The sequence below is a fragment of the Papio anubis genome, chromosome 10 (assembly GCF_008728515.1).
Source record: "Papio anubis isolate 15944 chromosome 10, Panubis1.0, whole genome shotgun sequence".
Classification (NCBI taxonomy): domain Eukaryota; kingdom Metazoa; phylum Chordata; class Mammalia; order Primates; family Cercopithecidae; genus Papio; species Papio anubis.
Genome location: NC_044985.1, coordinates 10,162,019 through 10,165,465, shown reverse-complemented (window position 1 = coordinate 10,165,465; position 3,447 = coordinate 10,162,019). Strand labels below are relative to the sequence as shown.

The following is a 3,447-nucleotide window of genomic DNA, read 5'->3' as shown; positions in this document are numbered from 1 at the left end:
TTTTTATTTTAACCTCCTTTTGAAAGTATTTATTTGTTCTCAGACGAACATTACTCTTGCAGGATCCGGCTTCTGCCCTGATTCCCTGGTGTACCACCAGCACCTAAAGAAACATTGTACTTGCCAGGTGCAGTGGCTCCTGCCTGTAATCCCAGCACTCTGGGAGGCCGAGGTGGGCAGATCACCTCAAGTCAGGAGTTCGGGACCAGCCTGACCAACATGGAGAAACCCTCTCTCTATTAAAAATACAAAATTAGCCAGGCGTGGTGGCGCATGCCAGTAATCCCAGCTACTCAGGAGGCTGAAGCAGGAGAATCGCTTGAACCCAGGAGGCAGCGGCTATGGTGAGCAGAGATTGTGCCATTGCACTCCAGCCTGGGCAACAAGAGTGAAACTCTGTCTCAAAAAAAAGAAAAACAAAAAGAAACACTGTACTCATCTACAAAGCGAATTTGAACTGTTGTTTCCCTATTGCTGACAGATGAAAGTTTGGACCTTAAAATGATACCTGCTTCTGTTGGCCACTTCTGAAGGCCACTCTCTCCATCTTTCCAATGACAAGTAATGCTTCACACTACAGCCAACTAATAGTTTAAGATTCTTAGAAATGGACAAACCACTTGCTGCTTATTTCCAGTTACTACCTGTGTGGAAAAATGCAAGGTACTAAACAACTTGGCACTAAACAAAGGCACTAAACAAAGTAACTATGTCACTTTATGGCCTGGTACCACACTGGAGCGTGTCACAAGCTCCCAAGGGCAGCAGCCTCCTCCTCTACTAACAGGTACTACCAGAGACCTCGGTTACTAACACCTCAATATTAAGATCCATGGGATTTGCAATCCCTATAATTCATGCCTAGTACTTTGGTAAGATCCACACCAGGCACATACTGTTTTATGCAGTCTTTAAGGACATCTGCGACAGACACGTATCTTCACATGTAAGCTTTAAAAAATACTTTAACATAATACATTGTACTGCAGAGAACTAGAATTCAACATATTACACTGCTAAAATATTCATATAAATACTATATATGCATGGGTTCATTCCATTAGAAAAATTCACCTATCAGAATATTAAAGACCAGTATCAGCGAAGCCCAAGGAGAAGGTATTTTAACAGTAGGAACACTAAAAATATCAACTATGAGGTTTATAAACAAGTGGTGGGAAAGAGAACTCTTTACATTTGCTACTATGTCATAACAGGCACAATCTGAAATACAATTTTAGATTAGCAGTGTATAAAAATACTTTTTAAACAATACTTTTGATAGGTACAGTAGCACTTTAAACAGCTGTGTAGTTACTCCTTTTGAGGGCCTACTAAAACAATCCAACTTACTACCCCTGGCTACACCTGAAAGTGCGAACCTGGAAAGCAGGTCTCTTACCCAGGTACACACCACACACACCCACATACTAAAACCACCTCCATGTATGATGCATACTGATGAGGCAGTGATCTCAAACAGGGCGTGAGACGACAGTGTTTGAAGCCTGTTTCCATTTCCAGGTTTGGGATGAATGAACAAGAGGTAAAGGCAAGGTGGAGTCCATGTGTGCCTGGGTCCTCTCTAGGAGTTTAATCTGGCATATCAATATTTAACTTGGGAGGCGGGGGAACGTACTTCCCAGGGCTCTGGGTTATAACTACTCTGGCCTTCTTTCCAAATATTGGAGCAATTTTCGGAGCTTCTGGAACTGATGTTTCTTCAGCATCTTCACTATCTTCGTGATGGAGATCATATGAAATGTTCCCATATTCTCTTAAAAATGGGAAAATTTCAAGCAGAAACTGACAGAAGTCTCTGCGAATGCCAAACCACCAATGATTGCCCCCCTTTCGCCTAAATGTTGTGGCCATTAAAGTTAGTAAGGAAAGCCAAAGGGGTACAAATATGGAGATGTAGGAGAATGTATTGTGCCCATCCAATCTGTGCACCAGCAGGACCTCAAAAGTGAGCAGGGGCACGACAATCGTTATCCAGCTGATGGCCATGGTCACATGCGTTCTTCGTTGCTCGGCAACCACATCCAGGGACCGCAGGAACAGGAGGGACCAGACGATGTAATAGAGGACGACCAAGCAAAGGAACGACATGAGGATCCACAGGGGCACAAACACCACCAGCCACGGCCAGTGAATAATCCTGTCCAGCTTTAGGGCGATGAAGATGAACTGCAGGATGTTGACCGAGCACAGGATCTCCAGCTCCAGCGATCTATCGTGTCGAAAGCCCCAGACGCAGGCAGCCACAGACACGGGGGACACGAAGAAGAGAGGCATGAAGACCAGCAGCCAGAAGTGGGTGCCCCTCTCCACCCTGTCACAGACCAGGACTTCGAACATGAGCAGCAGCAGGTGGATGCCCACAGCGATCAGCATGGCTTTGAACTCCACGCAGGCCTCTCCCTCGGTACGGTAGCGAGGGTTGCGGGCCCAAACGCCCGCGCCCACCGAGGCGCCTGCGACGACTAGAAGCTTCCACAACCATATGGGGGCAAAGACGGCCCAGTAGCTCCACTGGATGATGCCGTCCAGGCGGAGGGGCAGCAGCACCGAGAAGAGCAGCAGGCAGGTATAGATGAGGAACTTACTGGGGTTGAAGTCCTGGAACAGGCCCCTGGGGTTCATGGCGGAGGCCGCCGCTTGCCGGCCCGGGCCTACTGCCCCGCGACGCTCAGCGCCCGCGTCTCCGCGGCTCCCCTAGCCGCCGGCTCCCGGTGGACCAATGCCGGGGCGACCAGGAGGAGGCTCCGAAAGGCGACGCAGAGAGGCCGGAACACGTGCGCGCGCGATCACGTGGCCCGGCCGGAAGCGCGCTGGGGTGTGGCGTGCGCGGGCACGGGCGGCGCGGCGGCTACTAACTGGGAGCTGCCTCGGTCCAGCCACCGCCCGCCTTCATTCCGTACCCATCAAGAAGGCACCTAATGCGTGTGGCGCCCGGAGGGGCCTGGCGCGCTGCTGACTCCCCAAGCGTCCCGCGACCTCGGGCGGACGCGTTCAGGCGACTCCAGGAACATGGAGGCGGGAGTGAGCTCACATCCTCCCTGCCGGCCTGGGCGGGCCCTGCGGGGGCGGGGCCGGGCGGAGAGGGCGGGGCCTGGGCGTTGGCATCCTTCTCCCCTCTGCCGGGATCCTCCCCTCCCCGCGCTCGCCGCTGCTCCCTGGGAGTCCGCCCGGGGCTAGTGCGCCCGCGGTGAGGCGCCAGCACCCTGCGCGCGGCGTGGAGGAACGGCGCGTGCGCGAGTTTGCTAGCCAGGGACCGGGTGCAGGTATGCAAGGCGATATATATGAGCACAGACCTGTGGGGGCCGGCGCAGGGGCGGCGGCGGCTCAAAGGAAAAGGCCCGCGCGTAGACCCAGTGCACTAGGTTGGGGGGCCCTTGCTTGGGATGAAGACTCGCGGGGCAGAACTCCGCCTGGCGGAGCAAC

The 3,447-nt window shown here is 52.8% G+C and overlaps 1 protein-coding gene across 1 annotated transcript; it reads right to left on the bottom strand.

Annotated features, from left to right (window-relative positions):
- TMEM185B (transmembrane protein 185B) lies at positions 1 to 3,069 on the bottom strand. The gene has a single exon (XM_003909221.4). It carries the CDS (start codon positions 2,644 to 2,646, stop codon positions 1,594 to 1,596), a length of 1,053 nt encoding a protein of 350 aa, XP_003909270.1. The 5' UTR covers positions 2,647 to 3,069; the 3' UTR covers positions 1 to 1,593.
- Between the last annotated feature and the right edge of the window lie 378 nt (positions 3,070 to 3,447).

Bases quoted from the DNA above. Each gene is read 5' to 3' on its own strand.
- TMEM185B (XM_003909221.4), bottom strand. From the start codon at position 2,646: ATGAACCCCAGGGGCCTGTTCCAGGACTTCAACCCCAGTAAGTTCCTC.